The sequence below is a fragment of the Gigantopelta aegis genome, chromosome 9 (genome assembly GCF_016097555.1).
Source record: "Gigantopelta aegis isolate Gae_Host chromosome 9, Gae_host_genome, whole genome shotgun sequence".
Lineage (NCBI taxonomy): Eukaryota > Metazoa > Mollusca > Gastropoda > Neomphalida > Peltospiridae > Gigantopelta > Gigantopelta aegis.
The window spans coordinates 31197377-31218107 of record NC_054707.1 but is presented as its reverse complement, the minus strand read 5'-3'; the positions used below and the strand labels follow the sequence as shown (position 1 = coordinate 31218107).

The following is a 20731-nucleotide window of genomic DNA, read 5'->3' as shown; positions in this document are numbered from 1 at the left end:
TAAACTTGGCTTTATCATACTCTGTTGCCATGAAAACAATTTATTCACTACTGAATATTTATAGGTTTTTCTATTTATTAATCGTTTACCAGCAAATGATGGAATCAGTTGTCATTTGGTGCCATTTTGACTACACAAATGCATGCATGTCACCCGTCTTTATGAAACTAATGAATGAGTATGATTGTGTTATTTTTGTTATAAGTGCTGATTAATGATGTTTTTATGGTTTTTCAATTCTTGTTTTTGTTTAAAAAGTTAAAACGCAGTCTATCATATTTTGTGAAATATTGTTTGTTTACCGATGAAAAAAGGTTGAAGAAGTGTTTTGCACAACCCTCACTTGTACAATAAATATTAGAATTTATTATATACATAGCAATGAAATATACAGATCTACAGAAACCATAAAAATTATATCCAGTGCAAAGTCATATTTTCACTGTAATTTAGCTACAGTGAAAATAGAAATCGTATTTACTTTTTTGTAAAAGTTCATGATTAATTATCTCTCTTTGTCTCATTTCTTTGTATTTAAATTTGATAATTACCAATGCATCTGATTGTATTTGAAAAAAAATAAAATGTAATTTAAACAACTGTATTTTTAAAACGGGGATATGAAGTGCAATTACGATAATTTATCTAAAACAAATTGAATATGAAGCTAAATAATGATGACACAATGTCCGGTCAGTGAGTGTAAGTTAAAATTTAGCTGCGTTCGTTTCATTTAGTTTTTGTAGGTTTTGGAGATATGTTTGCACAGTAGTATTATTAATAATTAAATAAAGATAATCTTTATTCAAATTTCTTTTAAAAAGTCTATGGTCAAGTAAATTTTCTAGAAAAGTTCCATTGGAAGAAATATAACATGTTTTCAATAGGATAAGCAAAAGATATTAACAAAAAGTGAAATATATTGTCAAAAATTAGGAAAGATATATATAATAAATAGACCATTTCATGGTGGTTTTTCGAATACTATTTTTATGTCAACAAGTGATGTGTGAAAACCATATTTTCACTCATTGCTTTGCAATATGTGAAAATATGGTTTTCACACATCACTTGTTGACATAAAAATCGTATTAAAAAACCAACATGAAATAGCCGCTATATATTAGGAAACCCTTCAGTGGCTTGCATCTTTAAATACTGATATTGCCCAAAATGTGGTCAATACTTTTTGTATTACTGGTACATATACTTAATATTATTAACAAGTCTTAATAAGCAAAATATGTTCAGCATTGCAACTGTGATGAGTTTTGAGCGACATGACATGGCTTGATGCCCTCTTCAGTGTGGAATTCAGCAATGGCAACATCACCAATAAAATTGGGACCAGCAAAAATGTTGTCCATGATCATCAAGTTAACCTTGATGGAATGTTGTTGTTTTTCTCCTCCTTAATTTCATTGGTTAACTCCCAGAGTTCACGGTCACTTCTGATCACTGTGTTAGTGTTTTATTTAATGCAGAATAGAAGAGTCGTGTATTCTGCCTGTGTTATACCGGCCTTGGTGGTGTCGTGGTTAAGCCATCGGACATAAGGCTGGTAGGTACAGGGTTCGCAGTACTGATAGAATTGCTTTAAAACTCAAACAGATTAAACACTATCACTGTTGTCAAAATTGTGTGCCCAAAGTTTCTTGATAAAAAATGGATGTTGCATATCTGAAACAGACTTTTAATCTAATAAAGGCAGCAGAATGTGCTGAAATGTTGGACACAAATTGTGACAAAAGCAATGAGTTAATTTCTCCCAGTTTGGGAATTTTGTATAGTGTATCAAACAGATTAGTTATATAAATTGTGTCTTTAGCTGATAAATGTGTATGATCATAAATTGTTATGTTTCCCCAAGAACTGTTGTGCAAGATATGATGGCAAGCCACTGAGAATTGAAAATCTGCGTGACCCATTTATCGGTTACGCAGAAATAAATCAAGGTTACCCATTTCCTTGTTGCGTAACCCGTTATTATATCCAAGTAAATGGTAACATTAATCTTGCTCCGTAGTGGAGTGTTTCATCCTCAGAATTCAGCACCCAGTCTCACTTTGTCTAGAGGAAACCATATTTGTGTGCAAGGCAATATTACTGTGTAAGAAAGGACACGACAGTTTTGATTAAATAAAACAAGTTTGATATTTAATAATCTTATACATACCTGCAGTGTTGAATATTCTTGATAAATATAGCCTGCTATCAAGATTGGTTGATTTGTGAGCTTATATTTCTCAGTAAATTATGTTTTCAGCATTCATAAAATTGTGAATACGGTTAGTTTTAATGTAAATTGTCATTGCTAAATTGTCTAGTCAATCAGAAAAAACAATACAAAGAGCTTTAATTTTTATATATATATATATATATATACACATATACATACATATACATACATATATGCACAGTTGAATCCCGTTGGCTCGAACCCTGTTGGTACTCAAGAAAGTGTTCGACCCATCAGGTATTTCGACCTAACCATGGTTAGAGCATTGCACTGTATTCGACCTTTACCCAATGAGATTCTACTGTGTATATATATGTTTAGTGTGTTTGTGTTTGAAGTAACTGTAAATAAAAATGATTATTTGCAGAACACAGTTTGTAACAGGTTGATGAGGTTAACATGGCGACATGATGGTTGATATGGCAACATTAAGAAGTTTTTAAAAACCTGTTATCATTCTCAAGAATCTAGTTTTGTGTCTGTTGGTAAAACACTAATTTCATGTTTCTCTACAGAACCATATTTTATAAACCTTTCTGAAATAAAATACATTGAAAATGGACAACAAAGGTTATTTCCATTTTTGTTTGGTTTATTTATTGATTTATCAACAAACATTTACTTGTATCACAAGCAATATAAACATATTTTATTATAGATCAACATACTGAACATAATACATATCCAAATTTACAATGTTTAAATATTTTACCAAACATTGTTAATCAAATGATCAATTGAAAATGTTTATTACCAAGTTTCTGCAAATGGTATTAGTTTTCATCATCTTTGTATCATGGATTATCAATGAATCCAGTATATCATGTCACAATAAGAATCATTGTTTCTAGTAATGTTATTTGTGGCAAACAGAGAATTTTGTGTGTTACTAGTATGTTTCCATCATCTGTTGATAAATCAGCTGGTGCAAGCTTATCTTCATCATGTGAATACAAAACAACAGCAACGGTTATTATTTCCAGTGAATTCATGTAAACTATTGTTCATATGGGTTTGTAACATCTGTAAGCTTTTGTATGTGCATTTGCAAAAAGAATCAATTAGATGCCTTACATTTCATCCTAGTCCCAGTGAGTGTTAACAATGGGGTACATCTGTAGAAGAGATAAGATTAATCAGGAAGGTGAGTTGAGAAATACAGTAAACCTTGTAATAAAACCTGTAATAAAACCTGTAATAAACCTGATAGAATATTTCAAATGCTTTTAACACATGAAACATGTACTATATTTGATGAGTTGACCAACATTAATGACAGGTGACTGCTTAACTCAAATAGTTGCATGGACAGGCTTGATGTTTTAAGCTAATCAAAATGGACTTATTTGTTGTTGTTTTTTAGGGTTGTTTTGGGGTGAGTTTTTCATTACACTATAAACTTGTATAAATAATCTAATATTTGATGCTTAAGAACTTCTTAATAATCATTTCTTTATTGGAGTGAATTTTGAGGTGATTTTTGGAGAGGTTTGTTGACAGTCCAAGCTATATCTACATGTGTTAACCCATCTTATTGTTTTAGTGTTTCAGTATTCTTGTGAACTTGGCTTATTTTTCTGTGATACTTGCTGATGGCAAATTTCATTTGTGCGTAATCTGTATCATGTATATACATAATTTGTAAAAATCACTTTCTATGTAAATAATATGTGCTTTAGCATGGTAACATCCCTGTGAGCATTTAATTTAGCAATGTGAAAGTTGTTACATATTTACTGAAGTGTGAGATGCAGCAAAAAAAAAAATGTTGAAAATCATAACCAGTGATTTAGTTGCGTTTTAGTGCATACTAACTGATAAGATGATCAGTACAACTGATTACAGCGTATTGTGTATTTAAGATGTAGTGTACAGTAAATACTATACTCTTTGAGGATCAATATTCTGTAGAACAGAATTTACATTTACTGTAACAATTCTGTGATAATATATTAATAAATTAACAGATTTTCACCAATATATGCATGGATTTGTGTATTTTGTTCATTTTGTTCATTTGATGAATCAGGAAAATTGTCGTATTACTAGAACAGCCAAGAAAGAATATTTAGTCTGTTCTGTTGTCTGCAAAGGGATTCACAAGCAGTAGGTTGCATTGATTGTTATGGACTGGGACGACTGCAACTGACAGCTGTATGGTCAGCTAGTGCCCCACCTTTCCAGTTTGGCATAAATAATAAATGCCAACCTTCTCATTTTCAAAAATACACACAACCTATGCTTTCAAAATCTGTCCCTCTGAACTATAGTCCATCCCATCCTCCTACAAAAATGTTTTTTTGCAAATAATTTCACTTTTGTTTGACGGAAGAAGAAATGCAAGTGTTTTGAAAGTAACCAAGAAATACAATTTTTTTGTCCCAATTTAGAAAACAATCAGCTTAGAAATAAATAACTTGTAGTAAATTCCATAGCATAAAAAGGGCTTTCAGTGTGGAACCGACTATAGGTTGTATGAAATGTTTAAAAAGAATTGGAATTAAAAAAAAAAAGTTTGTCAAAAGTAAAAATGTCTAATAGTAGCAGGATGAAACTGATAAAGAGCACACCCATCCGCCGCCACCGTAGCTTAGTAATTGGAGCAGGATGTAGCTCAGTAATAGGAACAGGATGTGCCTCGGTGATAGCCAAATATAGCTCAGAGACAGGAGCAGGATGTAGAACAGTAGCCCATTTCAGTGATCATATGATGTTCAGCATATAACAACTCCCAGTTTCAGTTTAGAAAAGGCAACCTAAACATCCTAGATTAGGTGATCACAGTTTTAAGAATGTCATTCCTTCTATAACCTATGGCCAGTGGATTACAGGTCGAGGTAATTCATTCAAAAGTGCTAATTTTATTTCAGTACATTTTTATCTCACATTTAATGTGCTGAGCTCAAAGTTGTTGTCCTTTCTTTTGACCATTATCGTTCATCTGATTATTTCAGGATAACATCCTAACCCCACGACCAACACCACCCAGGAAATGTCTGCGAGGAAATTGTTTTAGCAAAGTTGAACAATTCTCAAATTTGTACCGTTTTGAAATGTTATCTGGATAACTTATTTTCTATGCTGTCAAAATATAAGATTATGGATGTACTGTGTAGGGAAAAAACAAAAACCAGAGAGTGAATACATTCACAAGCATTGGTGATAAGCTTTGAGAGAAAAACAATTTACAAAGAGTTTTTTCCATAATGGTACACAGTTCATACTGTCATAAAAATTTATCCAATTTTCTTTAGTTTTTTCAAGTCTGTCACAGGTTTTGTTAAAGTCGACTGATGAACTGATTTACACCTGAAAATAGACAAGATTTCAGCTTTGTAACAAATATCTAAATATGCACATTCTGTAGTCAACTTCTGATGCAAATGAATTACAGTATTGATTTTTAACACATGTTGCAGAAAATGTTCAGTGTATTTCCTACATGTCATTTAATCCGAGGACCAGATGTGTGGAATATTGATATGACATAAAGCAGACAATATATGATAAGCATATAACCGTTTCTGTAACAATGTAAGCATATATATACTGAACAACAAAAGCAACTTCCGATTTGTACATATAGTATTTGTTGTGTTAAACAATTCATTGTGTAATGAAATTATATAGGTAGTATTAGCCTTGAGCTGTATTATTAGGATTCATGAATTTTATCGATTATTTTTGCACTATTAATCGTCGACAACGTGAAATGTCCCGTGTAGTATTCGGTCAATTTTTTTTTCTTGTCTTATTGACATTGTTGTCAAGTGAACGAAAACGCTTCAAAATTTGTAAAAAAAATTAACGTTTTTTACATTGTAGCATTTTTAGTATGCTAAGAATACCCAATAATTTACGCGAACGGACGATTGGCATGCTTGATGCTGGCATGTCGACAGAAGACGTTGCAAGGCATGTTGGGAGTTCTAGTCGAGCGATACGAAATCTTCGCGTAAGATTTCGAACGACAGGAAGCACCAACGACTTGCTACGTCGTGGACGTCCACGTGTTACAACGCGTGGTCAAGACCGCTATATCATGAACACGCATTTGCGCAATCGATTCCAAACTGCCACTGCTACTGCTGCTAACACACCTGGGCTTCATAATAACCGAATCAGTGGGCAAACTGTTCGTAATCGTCTGCGGGAGAACGGTTTACATGCACGACGTCCTTACGTCAGATGCGTTTTAACGCAATGTCATCGTCTAAACCATCTTAATTGGGCACGTGTACACACTCGTTGGATACGGTGACGCTGGAATACCGTTCTTTTTTCGGATGAATCCAGATTTTCTTTACAACGTGGTGATGGCAGGGTGCGCGTCTACCGTAGGGGAAATGAACGCTATGCTGACTGTTGTGTTCTTTAACGAGATCGTTTCGGGGGTGGGGGTTCTGTCATGGTCTGGGCAGCCATTGCCCATGGTTATCGTTCACCACTAGTCGTCAGTGATGGCAATTTAAATGCTCAACGTTACCGCGATGACATTCTCGCTCATCACGTCATTCCTCTGTTCCATAACAACACCAACATCTCGATTTTTCAGCATGATAATGCCACCTCTCATGCAACTAGAGACACTGTAAATTTTCTTAGGACAAATAACATTGATTTCATTGATGACTGGCCCGCTAAAAGTCCTGATCTCAACCCCATCGAGCATGTCTGGGATAGTCTGGACAGACGATTGAGGCGTCGTCCCAACCCACCCGCTAACGTCAACGAACTTCGTCAAGCGCTCATTCAGGAATGGAACAATATTCCACAGGCAGAAATCAACACTTTAGTCAATTCTATGCGCCTGCGATGCACTGCAGTGGTCAATTCAAGAGGTGGTCATACCCGTTATTAAGTGGGCGATTTTGTTTTTAACCCCTACCACACTTGGTCAAAATTTCACTCAGTTTCTGTTAACCTATGGCCATGATTTTTGCACCAAACGATACATCATGGAACACTCTTTAAAAGCATATATAACAATTATTCCACCTGTTTGTTTTCATCAAGTTATGTTCAAGCAAAGTTAGCGGAAGTTTCTTATTTTGTTCAGTATATATATAGAATAAATATCGGGTTTCTATGTTTTAATATTGTGGTTATTTGGCGAGGTTTAGATAACTGTGTAACATACGAGAATCGGCAAGCAAATAACCACGATATCAAAATGTAGTAACCTAATCTTTTTGTTATCATGCAACCCCTTTCAAGTTATATTTTTGTGATATGTTTCAGTCAAAAGCAGTATAGAAACTATTATTTTTATCATGTAGAAGCTACAACCGGAAGTCGGACAATAGCAGGTGCCCGAAAGCATCTTGGGAATGGCATAGCCAGCTTAAAAGTTATGTGTTTCCAAATTTTAAATAAAATACTTTGATTACATTTCAAAGTCTGTTATGTCACAACATTACAAGTTTTGTACCTTGTTCTGTGAAAATAAACTCAAGTTTATGTGTGACCTGAAGAAGATCTACATCACTGGCTGCTAGTGCTCACGTCAGACGCTGTTCCAATGTAAACATTCTTTTGCAGGAAGCTACTTGGGTTTTTTTGTTGTTGCAAAATGTTTAATTCAAAATGCTGGCTAGTTCCAAATGGGAGCAAATAATGGAGAATTGAAAAATAAGAGGTAATTTGACGTTACACGAAATGTAAATGTTATATTTATTTATGCATTTCAACAATTATCGCTGTAAATGGATTTTTGAGAAATAAGAAAACGACTTACCGGAAAATTGTGCAAACATCTGTCATGCGCACAACTCATTCCCTAGTGACATGATAACACTTTGAATTATAAGGTAGGGGTTATCAAGTCAATAGGAAGCATGGTTGCATGATAGATAGATTTAGCATGTTTAATACATTGTTGTTTAGTAGTTGCCATGATTAAAAAAAATAATAATAAAATGTGCATGTGTCGGGCCTTTGAGTTAAAATATGCAGGTAGGCTGAAAACAGTCCACTAAATTGGCTTTTTTAGGGTCTAGGTGGGATGTTTTTAACTAAGAACAATTCATTTTGTGTGGGCCTCCTTAAAGTATGTTAATTAAGCATATTAATTATGTTCAGGATGGATACATATTGGAGGTTCTTTTTTTTTTTTTTAAATATCACAGGACCTCATATTATTAAGAATTACTTTGATTCAACATTGTGATTAAAACAAATATTTATTTTGTTAACATATTTGTTGGGTTCATTAACAGGCTTAGTCTACTTGAAGACCTTTCTCTGCATTATATGTTAAAGATGTCAATATTATTACAAACTGTGTTGCAAAAAATACATTTACAAGAAACGTAAACATTTGATTACATTAAACTTTCTAACAGTTTATAAAAGATGTTCGAGAGAACATGAATGTGTGTACAGAATTTCAACTATCACTCTGGTACGGCAGCATATTATTAGTGTCCATTCTTCTTGTCAACTTAAATTTTTTAAATAATAATAAGCATTAATTTTCACTTGTGTCTGGGTGTGAACAATGGGGTGTGATGGGTGTGAACAAATGCGCGCCTTAAAACACCAGGTCTGGTGTGTGCGTGTGTGTGTGCAGCTTTTAAAGGTACTTATCCCTCTTATAACATTGTATTGCAGTTATGTCTAAACTTTAGTTTCTTGCTTAAAATAGTACTTTTTTCACAAATTACATCAAATTTATTTCTGAATATATAATCACCTTAAATTCGCCCAACATTCCAAACACCCACAATTTTAATCTGACCTGAACACGATCAAATGCCTATGTTGATGATCACTTCAGATGTTCTAAATTATCATCCTGATAATGCAATAGGATGTCGGAGCTAGCTCTGTGCACTCCCAAAATTTGCCAGTTGTGAATTTAAAAAACAACATGGTAAATTTTATTTTAATTTGGTGAAATAATTTACTGGGTTTCTGCAGTTTTGAAATTTGATAGATAATTTGGTGAAATTTTCTGTGGACCCAGAGCTAGCCATGGATGTATTTCTTGAAGGTATTTACAAAGGTTGCATCCAAATTTTGTTGCACACCAAAAGGACAACATTAATACAAAGTCTTGAGGTTCTGATGACATAAGGGCAACCAAGAAAATGCTGGATTCACGGAAATGGTGGCTCTTAGCAAAAAACAGGAGGTTTAGTGTCAGTGTCAGACACAAGTACTGGACAGAGTTTTAAGAGGGCCATTGTACCTTTAAAATCAACTGCATTTTATCAATGCATGGCTACCTGGGCCCATCTTTTCAAAGCTATCTTAGAGCTATGATATCATAAGACTGTCAGTGACATCATAGCCTCCGGGGGGTTTCAATATCGCAGCAGGGCTCACACTGGAATGAATTTAGTTGAAGCCAATTTTCACAAACGTAGATTATAGAAAATTATTCAGAAGGGGTTAATTTGAAGAAAGTTTTATTTGCCAAATATAAAATGTTGTAGCCACTTTGCAAAAAAATTAACAAATGGCTAATTTGGCAATGGACAAGGAGAGTCCTGATTTTTTTAGCATTACTAACACCTAATCATGATAGTGAAACTGTTTTCTGTACTTGTAAAGAAACAGTGTACAGAGTGTGTTGCTATATCTGATGTGTTGTTTGTTCTATTTATTGAAGATCAACACAGTGTTTTGATGCAACCTTTTGAAGTATTCGACTGACCACAAACATATATTAAGCATTTTCTTCACTTCCAGATAACATTTTGAAACATATAGTTACGGATCACACAGATAATGATAGGGGGAAACCTGCTGCTACCACTCCATGGGCTACTCTTTTAGATTAGCAGCAAGGCATTTTTTATATCCTACAGACAAGATAGTACACACCAGTTGTGGAGCTCTGCCTGGAATGAGAAATAGCCCAACTGACCCACCCACAGAGATCGATCCTAAACTGACCTCGCATCAAGTGAGTGCTTTACCACTGGGCCACGTTCCATCCCAAACTGACATTTGATAGCAAGAAACGAAGTTTTAGCTCAAAATACAATACAGTGTTGTACGAGGACCATATTTAATGACAAAATAATAAAATGTTTTACTTGTTTCATTTCCAAGAGTCCACATGTTGTCAATGGCTGGATTCTTCAAGTGAAGACTGTTTAGAACACCGACATCTGTAAAATACAGACCTTACGTACTGACCTAGCATCAAAACGTATTAGTTGGCAACAATCTAGATGGAGAAAAATATTACAGAACATCATAACAAATGCTTTAAGTGCAAGAAGCACTAAAAGCAAAACCAGCAAAATATAACAAATGTAAAAGTGCAAGATTAAATGGTTAAGTGGCATCACCTATTCAGGCATATAGGCAGGATATTTCAATGGTTAAGGAATATCTTACGGTGGTCCTCATCTTGTGTGGCAGAATGTGCCTGACCTCCCCTATTTCTATGTCTGCTATTCTTGTCTTTCTCTTCATTTTCATTGCAACTTATTTTCGTGCTTATATCCAATTAAGGTTCAAGCACGATGTCCTGGGCACACACCTCTGGGCTCAGCTATCTGGGTTGTCTGTCCAGGACAGTGGGTTAGTTGTTAGTGGTTAGTGAGAGAGAAGAGGGTGTAGTGGCTTTACACCTACCCATTGAGTCGTTAAAACTCGCTCTGGGTGGGAGCTGGTACCGGGCTGTGAACCCTGTACCTACCAGCCTTATGTCCAATGACTTAACCACGACGCCATCAAGGTTGTATCTTTCTAATTGTTTCTAACATTAGTCTCAAAGTCAAATTATCAATCATAACTGGATGTTGATGACATTGATTTTTTCCCCCTTAAATTCAAAAACACACACTTAAGTTTTTATGTCTGTATTTGTAATTATCAGAACATTGTAACAACGAGTATATTAAAACATTTACAGTTACCTCCACCACTGCAGTACTTGTGAATGACTGGCCAAATGGTATTCATGGGAATGCTCAGGTTAACATGTGGAAAGCATGCACCTGAAGAAACATCTCTGAAATTAAATGTTTTACAGAGAATAATACATGATTGGCTGTTAGATACCATTTATCTTACAACGAGTTGTTTTAAAATGTATCTAACAAGCAAAAGTGAGTTAGATACGTTTTTAAACAATGGACACGAATGTATTATTCTATTTCTTACATATCCTCAAAAACCAGGTTTTAAGCAAATTTTAACATCTTTCATGACACAATACATAATGGTTTTACAGTTTGCATACATACATATGTGGATACAGATACGGCTAACTATTATTTTTTATAAAGGTGTTCGCATATGTCTGGATACAGCATCCAAATATGGACATGATTATTTTGAATGCCCATGTAGCGAATAAAGGCTTTCCAGATGGTTCGTCCACTGGACAATTCGTCCACTCACCTCGGACAATTCGTCCACTTGATGACTGCATTTTTTTCAAACATATTAATAGTTATTTCTTTGACATTATAATAATTTCTTAACATTATTTTGTGGCATACTATAACCAAAAAAAGTCAAATAGAGTTAGAATTCAACATTAATATCCATTTTTTATTATCTGTTTGTATTCATTATCATGCGGACAATTCGTCCACTCGCTCGTACATTATCTCACATGTCACGATGTGGTAAATAGGTAATGCAAGCCTCCGCGTCGGAAGACTTTATTACCATGTCATGTTCTCCTTCAATGGCGTAAATTCTATCCACTGTACCCTCCCTTGATGATGATGATGATAACTAGTTTAATGTGCCCATATACCACTAGGGTTTCTAACATGCCCATCCCGAGTCCGACCTCCGATAAGATTGGTGGCCTGACTCGGGATGGAGGGAGGTGGGGGGGTTGGTGAAAATGGGCAGAATTTTGAAAATAGCAATTAGTAAAAAAGTTAATAGAATAAATAAAAAAAATAAAAAGGTTACAAGCCAAAAATAAAAAGAATTGACTGCTCGGCCGAATATTTATATAATTTGGAGCATTTTAGAAGGACAGTCCAAAATTAAATACGAGAAAGAAGAGAGGATCGGACTATTTAATAATATTTAAAAATAAAGAAGTAATTTTGACATAAAATTTTGAACGCAGATCTAAAAGTTTAAAGTCCGATCGATATGTCCACGCAAGTGGCCTCGTTAAGGCCGTTTGGGTGCACAGCTTAAAGGGACGAGATGGGCTGCATCCCGTCAAGAAAACCCCTAGATTGACAGTCGATAGACGAAGGTGTAGTGCTGTGCTGAAATACAGATCTTGAGAAGCCGGATCCGTCTGAACGAGAGAGAGTATCAGACTAGGGTATAGTCCAGTCGTCATGGTTTGGTATAGTGGTGCGGACGGGCCCGACTCCGGAGGATACGAGATGGTATCACTATAAAGCAAGGTAAAGTCTAGAAAAAGAGTAGTAGGGGCCGACCCCGCTTCCTATTTCTTCTTAGAGTGGGGCGGTCAATCTTCCAGTGCTGCTAGGACAGGCTCGGACATGTAGAGACTAAACGCGAACAACCGTGGCGTTCTGCAGAATGGCCGTCATACGAGTCACGAAAAAAACCTAGTCGACAGTCAGACGGAGAAATGACGTGGAGGCAAGGAATCTCGCTAAAAAAGAATCCAACCTGGTGGTGCAGGCTGTCGAAACGAGAAGCGTTCCAGCGTTCAATCAGTTCCAATGGCCGCATACATCCCAGTACAAAAACAACGAAATGAAGGACCCCCAAGTCGAGCACACGAAAGCACATGCAGTGTGCACACGCGAAACAAACACGTCTTACCGCGTGGAGCTCCAGCTCCTCCCTTGTGTCACATGTTATCCCCATATGCCTAATAACCTCAAAATAAAATAAAAACTCGTTGTCTTCAATTCTAATTTAATTAAATGTTGTTTTAGACGCCACTGGATCCAACTTGGTGAAACAAGCTTAAGCTAATTACTTCACAATATCACAATAGAGGACACCTGTACACTTAATTGGTAAAGCGAACAGAAACCAAACAAGTTGAAAGGGAAGGGCTAAAGATTATCTTTACTGGGCATATTGTACTAAAAACATCCTACGACATGTAGCGTGAAAGGCGTACATTAAAGAAACGAACAATAACAGAATAAATAGAAACGCCAAAGAATTATGTCTGCAGAGCATTGTTACAAAAACATCTACCAAGCGTAATCTAATGCAATATAATTTATTTTCACCTTTGTAAATTTATGACAGCAAAAAAAATACGGGGTAAAATATATCTAATAATTTATTTAGCCCCCACGTACATGTAGTACACATTATTTAGTCCGTGGACGAAATGTACTGGGGAAATAAAAACCCAGTGGACGAATCGTCTGGAACTGATTTTTTGTAGTGGACGAATCGTCTCGAGTTCCTCAGTGGACGAATTTTCAGTTGACGAACTGTCCTGTGGACGAATCGACTGCATCCCGCGAATAAAGAATAAAATCGTATCCGTACACTGGAACTTGACAAAATAAATGATGTACATCTGAGCTAGTTATTACATTTGGAAAAACCTGTTGCTATACATGTATTGCATATATGAATTCTACATTCAATTATTGGATCTCATTTTCATACATACATGTGATCAAATCAATATCTGTATATGTGAACTAAGCGAAAGTAGATATGAATGAATGTTTAACGACATTGACCATTGTGTGTCAAGCAAAGGTAGAAAGTTGATACAAACATGAAAATCATTGAAGAAACAATTATGATCATCAAATCGGTGCTAATGGTTTTAAAATGGATGGTGAATTATTTAGGAGAATGGTTCTCCCAGCGTTTTCCATGGAAAACCAAGCTGAGAGGTAGTGCTAGAACTTAGATTTACCTAATATCTAAAAAGTATATTGGCATGCGACAAGGCATTAAATTTTTCACCCTTGCAGAAATCATTTTGCTCATGTTGAACCATAAAGACTGTTCAAATAATAATTTTAAATCTGCATTTACTGGTCTTTTAAAATTAGATTAAGCTGTTGCTTTGGATAAAATTAGCAAGTGATTACTGAACTATATGGATACTATGTGTATGGTTGTTAGAATTCCTGGCATATTGCTTAACATCATACATCCGAGGTAAAATACTAATCTGTAATTGGCTGAGGTGTTTCGACTGTCACATCCATGTCTATCAGAACAAAACTGGAACTATTGCATTACAAAAGAAGTGAAGTGGTGACATCATATTTACCATGTGATCAATAAAGTTGGACTTACTTTGCATTACAGACTACAATGCCCACAAGATGTCCATGCTTGTCAATCAGGGCACCTCCACTGGCTCCTGGGTGTACAGCACATGTGGTCTACAACACAAACTACATATAGAGTACAGATTCCTGGGTGTATAGCACACGTGGTCTACAACACAAACTACATATAGAGTACAGATTCCTGGGTGTACAGCACACGTGGTCTACAACACAAACTACACATAGAGTACAGATTCCTGGGTGTACAGCACATGTGGTCTACAACACAAACTACATATAGAGTACAGATTCCTGGGTGTATAGCACACGTGGTCTACAACACAAACTACACAGAGTACAGATTCCTGGGTGTATAGCACACGTGTTCTACAACACAAACTACACAGAGTACAGATTCCTGGGTGTATAGCACACGTGGTCTACAACACAAACTACATATAGAGTACAGATTCCTGGGTGTACAGCACACATGGTCTACAACACAAACTACACATAAAGTACAGATTCCTGGGTGTATAGCACATGTGGTCTACAACACAAACTACACATAAAGGACAGATTCCCTGGGTATATAGCACACATGGTCTACAACACAAACTACACAAAGTACAGATTCCTGGGTGTATAGCACATGTGGTTTACAACACAAACTACACAGAGTACAGATTCCTGGGTGTACAGTACATGTGGTCTATAGCACAAACTACATATAGAATACAGATTCCTGGGTGTACAGCACACGTGGTCTACAACACAAACTACATAAAGTACAGATTCCTGAATGTACTGCACGCACACGTGGTCTACTTGTAACGCAAACTACACATAAAGTACAGATTCCTGGATTTACTGCACACATAGTCTACTTGTAACACAAACTACATAAAGTACAGATTCCTGGATTTACTGCACACGTAGTCTACTTGTAACACAAACTACATAAAGTACAAATTCCTGAATTTACTGCACACAGTCTACTTGTAACACAAACTACACAAAGTACAGATTCCTGGATTTACTGCACACAGTCTACTTGTAACACAAACTACACATACAGTACAGATTCCTGGATTTACTGCACACATAGCCTACTTTTAACACAAACTACATAAAGTACAGATTCCTGGATTTACTGCACACAGTCTACTTGTAACACAAACTACATAAAGTACAGATTCCTGGATTTACTGCACACATAGTCTACTTGTAACACAAACTACATAAAGTACAAATTCCTGGATTTACTGCACACGTAGTCTACTTGTAACACAAACTAGACATAAAGTACAGATTCCTGGATTTACTGCACAGTCTACTTGTAACACAAACTACATAAAGTACAGATTCCTGGATATACAGCAGATGTGATCTACAACACCAAACACCAACTACATAAAGTACAGATTCCTGGATGTACTGTACATGTGATCTACAACACCAACTACATAAAGTACAAATTCCTGGCATATTGCTTAACATCATACATCCGAGGTATATTACTAATGTGTAATTGGCTGAAGTGTATACAATAGACTTAATTCTCAGTCGATGGATTAAGAGGAATCGCACATACACACACATGTAACCACATTTCCATCTGTGTAACAAATGTAACAAGAGAGTTGAAACATGCAAGGAACTGCACACCAAATGAAATGAGTCTTACAGAAAAAAAACTAAATAATGTTTTTTTGTTTAGTTGATGAAATGAGTATAATGTATATTGCTATCTCTTTAAGTTCATACACCTACTAACATTCTGAAATTGTGACAATGAATACCAATCTGAAATACAGACAGAAATGAACACAAAACTTTGTTTTAAACTGTTACCATAATTACCTGAATCATAACTGGAATTTGGTTCACTGTGATGACCTTTGACACCACCCCAACCGTCACTGATGGTGATAAGTTGTGTTCTGCACCAAAAACACCATGGCCGATCACATAAACAAGAGATCCTGAAATATACAAAATTTAAACACTAAACTGTAATGTATGGTTTGTAAAATGTGCAGTGGTAACTGTTTGGAAAACGACATATCCCTTTATGTTTTAGATCTTTAAATTGGGGTACATATCAGTTTGTTTTTAAAGTTTGTTTTGTTTAACAACATCACTAGAGCACATTGATTTTTTTTTTTAATCATCGGCTATTGGATGTCAAACATTTAGTAATTTTGACATTATAGTCTTAAGAGGAAACCCACTACATTTCTTTGTATCTTTAATATGCACCATCCCACAGACAGGATAACACATACCACAGCCTTTGATATACCAGTCATGGTGCACTGGCTGGAACGAGAAATAGTCCAACTGGCCCACCGACGGGGATCAATCCCAAACCGAACGTACCTCAAGCAAGTGCTTTACCACTGGGCTACATCCTGCCCTGGGGTATATCAGATGGTACCTTCATTAATACAAACACATATAACATTATGCACATCTTGTTCTAGATAGTAATATACCATTCATGTAGCTTATCACTGCATATACCGTATTGTTCCTATTTGTAGCGCCCCCTCTAATATAAGCGCCCCCTATGATCACGAGAAATGTATCATGAAACGGTACCCGTAAAATTGTAAAACTGGCTTACCTGACTGCCGACTTGCAATGATTATAATCGGTAAACAAATAAAATCCAAACAGGTGAAGCACTACGACACTAGTATGGGCGAACAGTATGTCACACAGGTCGTTTATCAAATGTATGTCGCTGTTATCTCCACGCAGAATGAACGCACGACACTCCGTTAACACTGTTGAAAACCGGAAGTACAAACATACCGGTAGGTATTTACACCGACACAGTAACACCGTTTAAAAAACGGGTAAATGATAACTTTAACTAAACTGCAAACTGCAAACTGGAGTCAAATGTCAACAATTTAACTTTAACTAAACTTAAAACTGGTGGAGTGACTCGGCGGCAAAGCTTTTGATGTCTCAGCGAGCCAGACGCATTGACAGTTTGATACGATGATTTTTCACACGTATTACGAAACGTGTTCTAGTACTCTAATTAGCACGCCCCCTTTATGTTTTGCATCGCGCCCGGGCACTACAAATAGGAACAATACGGTATTAACCAAACTACATTAAAAAACAACAAACAAAAAACTAAATTTCATTGACTTTTATAGTGGTGGGTTCTAGCTGAGTCAGTAGAGCACTCATCCTCGAGTGCTTTGGTTGTAGGATCAAACCCCTTCAGTGGACCCATTCTGTAATTGTGTGTTTTTTCTCCGTCCCAACCAGTTCTCCATGACTGGTATATTAAAGGCCGTGGTAGGTTATGTGCTCACTTGTCAGTGGGTACAGGGCTTTAAGACTGCACCAAAGCCGAAGCGATACAAGGTATGCACAAAATAAGCATACCTAAAATAAGCAAGCCCAAATTAAGTACAAAATGCTAATCAGAAAATTTTACACATCAAAATCAGTGGTAGACTATTTCCTAAACCGGACTATATTAAGCTGTTACAGCAAGCAGCACCACAACTAGTATATCAAAGTGATGTGTTGCTTCAACCCTCCTCCTTTCTCATCTGGACTTGGACTCAGCTGTTAAAGATAACATACTTTATCTCACCTTCTGTAGGTACTCCTGGGCTGACAGTGGCTGCATGACGCTGACTGTGACCGGAATATTTCACCACGGCCAGGTCAAACTGTTCTGTAGGTGGACTATGCCACAGGACCTCACACTTTAAAAAGTCACCATTTGGTTTGGGCTTCAGATTTACTGAAGAAAACAAAAACCTGTACAGTTTAATATCAGATAGAAAATGTTATCACAGTAAACACTTGAACCTGCTCAAACAACCACCTTTCTGGGGTCATCTTTGGCATATGAGCTCCCAATTTTGTGTGGGTACAGGCCGATTTTTGCACGAATTAAACGAAAATGCCTGAATCTCGATAACAATATTTATTCATATCTGCATTACTACAAAACAGCTACCAGTATGTAGACTTTTAAACGAATCACTCTGCATTTTTATATAAATTACAATTAATATTGAGAGTAGAATGATGGAAATATATGGTGAAAACGTTTCAATTAAGCCAGCTCATTTATCATGAATTTGAAGATTTGCTCCAGTGCTCTCACATCTACTATATAATGAAATATAACTTAATACTTGTTTATACAGGTGTCTGTTTTATTTAAATATTTATACTTTGTTAGGTAGAAGTAACGTTTTACTAATTATTTTGGTATACACAAGGGAAAAAATGGGAGACAAAGTGCAGTGTACTTAAGGTGTGAAAAGAGCTGTATTAGGGAGTGAAAACAATATGCTTTTCATTCCAGTGTTCACAAACACAAGTTAACTTGGACTGAGAACTTCAGAGTTATTGTGAACATTCTTTGTCATTTGAACAAATTTCAATATTTACATAAAGCAATAAATGTAAAGACGGTGAATTAAAAGGTCTTAGTTGTAAAATGTCAGTAATTAACAACTAGCTACCATTATTTGTAAAGAGATTATAATTAAGATGAAAACACCACCTGTATGACTTCTTCCATGCTTGATGACATGACTACAGGTAAGAACAATCTTTCTGACAGGATCAATGGTGACACCTGACCCCCATGAGTTATCCACCTTGATCAGTGCAATATTTTCAAACATGGCTGATATATTTTCCATAGAATCTAGTTACACAAAACAAATAGTTCAAAAATCATGCACTCAAACATATACAATTGTCTGTCTTGTCTAGATAAATTCATGTACATTAAAGATGTCACATCCCCCCCAGGTGATCCCTGAATAAAGACCTTAAACCCCAGCTGAAGTCTTCTGTAGTATATAGAACCATTGGTAACAAAGATACCTGTTCAAATTACGATAATGAATTACCTACTAGCATTTCAAATGGAAATACAAGATGTCAAGTACAGTACCATTGTTTTGAAAATGAATCAAGTTGTTATTTATAAACAATTTTTTCAATGTTTTATTTTGAATGGAAAGTATATGATATCAAACATGTTTCAAATAAATCAAGTTTTTATTTATATCCTCTTATAAAGCTTTCATTTCATTTGAACTTATTTCCGTGCTTATATCCAAGTAAGGTTCAAGCACGCTGCCGTGGGCATACACTTCAGCTATCTGGGTTGTCTGTCCAGGACAGTGAGTTAGTTGTTAATGAGAGAGAAGAGAGTGCAGTTGTTTTAAACCTACCCATTGAGTCGTTAAAACTTGCTCTGGGTGGGAGTTGGTACCGGGCTGTGAACCCTGTACCTACCAGCCTTGTGTCCAATGACTTAACCACGATGCCACTGAGGCTGGTCAAAGCTTTCAACACAAGTCTTGGAAGCTTCTGGTACAATACGAGTGTCCTGATGATGGTCTGAGATCACAGACTCGTGACACCTGAATTATGAACGCTAATCATATGTGGCACTACAGCTATTACCATGCAAGCCTTTTTATATTGCAACAAAATCAAGGCTATAAATGTTGTGTCTCAAAACAGCCTACACATGCCCAAAATAATCACACCCAAATTAAATACAAACATGCTGACTTCAAAATATTTCACCTCAAAAACACTGAAATGTTAAATTTAATTAATTAAAATTACTTGAAATGCATTTCTGAATATCCACAACTCTCCCATTGCGGCTAATGACAGGACTGAACGTTTAAAACGACCCTGCCCATACACAGCTATTTATAAAAACAGCAATGCTAGAGTCTTGGATCAGTGACTTTACATGAATCATGTACATGTATGTATAGGCAGGGTTTAGGCTGACGATCATAAAATATTAGCAATTTCACAAAATTGCTTTAAAAAAATCTGTCGCCAAATTCAAGTTTCATTTATCCAAACATCAAAAATGGCAGCACATCTACAAACAGATGATTTTCAAATTAGTTTTTTGGCGAATTAGTAATAAAATATATTCAACAAATTTAACTTTAATTCACATTTGACAATTTGGGGAGCAACAGCTTAAAACCTGTGTGTGTTGTTACAACAAATAGATGTGTAAGCATTAATTAAATTAATCAATTTGATAAAGCCACAATTTTATTTCATACAATTAACATGTACATACGTGTGTGTTTCCAAAGACTTGATATGGTATTGCGTGCAGATTTTACTGATACACCTGATGTAGCCAAATTCTCTAATATTTCATCAATTGAGCAGGCGAGAGAGAGTCCTATCCATTCGCTGTTCTTCCAACACAGGGATGTAACTATCATCCCAGTAAGACATCTAAATGTATAATAATATAACAATTATTTGAATGAAATAT

At 35.8% G+C, this 20731-nt stretch overlaps 1 protein-coding gene across 2 annotated transcripts in view; it reads right to left on the bottom strand.

Moving 5' to 3' along the window:
- Nucleotides 1-570: 570 nt before the first annotated feature.
- LOC121380847 (peroxisomal leader peptide-processing protease-like) overlaps nt 571-20731 on the bottom strand; it is a 37628-nt gene continuing 17467 nt past the window's right edge. For both annotated transcript variants that reach the window (XM_041509838.1, XM_041509837.1), the window contains exons 3-10: nt 20528-20691; nt 18962-19108; nt 18035-18187; nt 16273-16394; nt 14435-14523; nt 11116-11210; nt 10285-10359; nt 571-5548 (exon numbers count right to left, since the gene is read on the bottom strand). In XM_041509838.1, the coding sequence (XP_041365772.1) occupies nt 5520-5548; nt 10285-10359; nt 11116-11210; nt 14435-14523; nt 16273-16394; nt 18035-18187; nt 18962-19108; nt 20528-20691 (874 nt within the window). In that variant the 3' untranslated portion in view covers nt 571-5519. The remainder of the gene's footprint in view (nt 5549-10284; nt 10360-11115; nt 11211-14434; nt 14524-16272; nt 16395-18034; nt 18188-18961; nt 19109-20527; nt 20692-20731) is intronic.